General features: G+C 40.1%; 1 protein-coding gene across 1 annotated transcript in view; it reads left to right on the top strand.

Annotated features, from left to right (window-relative positions):
• LOC117475554 overlaps positions 1-1098 on the top strand; it is a 2149-nt gene extending 1051 nt beyond the window's left edge. Inside the window, exon 2 of the mRNA XM_034121829.1 lies at positions 1-1098. This exon is cut by the window's left edge and continues 369 nt beyond it. Within this exon, the coding sequence (XP_033977720.1) occupies positions 1-431 (431 nt within the window). The 3' untranslated portion in view covers positions 432-1098.
• The last annotated feature ends 568 nt before the right edge of the window (positions 1099-1666 follow it).

Below are 1666 nucleotides of genomic sequence, written 5' to 3'. Positions count from 1 at the left end.
GTCTTAAGGACAAAGTTAATGTGCTGTCTTTCAATGAAGAAGCCTTCAAAGGAAATGATGAGATGGTACAGGAACTAACAGGCCTACCAAGCTATGCTAAAATGATGGTTGTTTTTGGTTTCCTGTCTGGGTTTGTGAAAGCCGGTCCAAGACTGACTCCCTTTCATAGCTTTTTATTAACACTGATGAGAATGAGGCTTAACTTACCTTTATATTTTTTTGTTTATCTTTTTCATATGTCTAAGAGCAGTGTTGTCAGAATGTTCAACAATACTTTAGATGTTATGTATGTCAGACTGTCACCACTTATATTTTGGCCCTCAAAAGATCAAATTCAGGTTAGTCTGCCCATGTGTTTCAGGGATAATTTTAGCAACTGCACTTCCATCATTGACTGTTTTGAAATGTTTGTAGAGAAGCCAAAGAATTGAAGGGCACGTGCACAAACATACTCCTATTACAAGCACCACAACACTGTAAAATATCTCATTTCTATAACACCACAGGGTGTTACATCCTTTGTGTCAAAGGGCTGGGGGGGACGCACAAGCGACAAGTACATTACAGAAAACTGCTCATATCTTGAGAAATTATCACCAGGAGATGTTGTTCTTGCTGATAGAGGCTTCAATGTGAAAGACACTGTGGGACTGTATAATGCACAGTTGAAAATACCAGCATTCACCAAAGGCAAGCAGCAACTGCATCCACTAGAACTTGAATCCACAAGGGGACTCGCTGCCATCAGGATCCATGTGGAAAGAGTCATTGGCCTGGTCAGGAACAAATACACCATCCTTCAGAGCACCATCCCGCTGTCTCTTTGCCAAGCAGCCACTCAAGGACAACCTACTTCCCTTGACAAGATGGTAACAGTTTGCTGTGCACTTTGTAATGTCTGCCCATCTGTGGTACCCACAGAATAGATAGATACTATTTGTAAGTCGCGACTCGCTTTTGATAAAAGCGTCAGCTAAATGAAACAAAATGCTTATTGTGTATTCCCTTTTCTATGTATGTTGGATCTTCTCTCTATTATTTTTACAATTAATACATTAAAATGTCCAGTTTTGAACTAATAAACATCACTTTATCCAAGTATTTGTTCTTTGAGGTTTTTTAAATACTCCTACTTATACTACAATGCATCTGCAAGTATTAGATACAGTTATTTATTGCACAATCTACAGTGAATGAATATGTAAGGTTAATGGGTACACAAAAACCTGACCATGAAGACAAAAGAAAAAGACCAGTGTCTGACAAGAAGAGCTTATTTATTGTCAGCTTCTTAATGTCCCCCAGATGTTTTGTCAGAGGTTGCAGTGGGGGAGAAGCGTGGCACAGTAAACCATTTACCCAACAACTCTGGTAGTATCCCAGTTCTGATGAAGTTTACCACCTTTGAATGGGCAACATAAAAAAATGCACCATCAAACATGATGCGCTGTTTAAAAAGTTCTTGAGGTGTCCACACAACAAAATCACAGAACATTACCTCTGCGACACGCATTTGTGCCTGCACTTGATACATATAGCTGTGATCCAGCTTTAGGCTCATCACACCTCCCTCAGGGACAGTCAGGCAGAACCACGAGTCTTTGGTGCATTCAAGTAGACTGCGGTCTTTAGCGCTGAAAGGACACTTAATTTCTAAAATGCCAGG

This window comes from Trematomus bernacchii, unplaced genomic scaffold (assembly GCF_902827165.1).
Source record: "Trematomus bernacchii unplaced genomic scaffold, fTreBer1.1, whole genome shotgun sequence".
NCBI classification, from domain to species: domain Eukaryota; kingdom Metazoa; phylum Chordata; class Actinopteri; order Perciformes; family Nototheniidae; genus Trematomus; species Trematomus bernacchii.
This window is presented reverse-complemented; position numbering and strand designations above follow the sequence as displayed.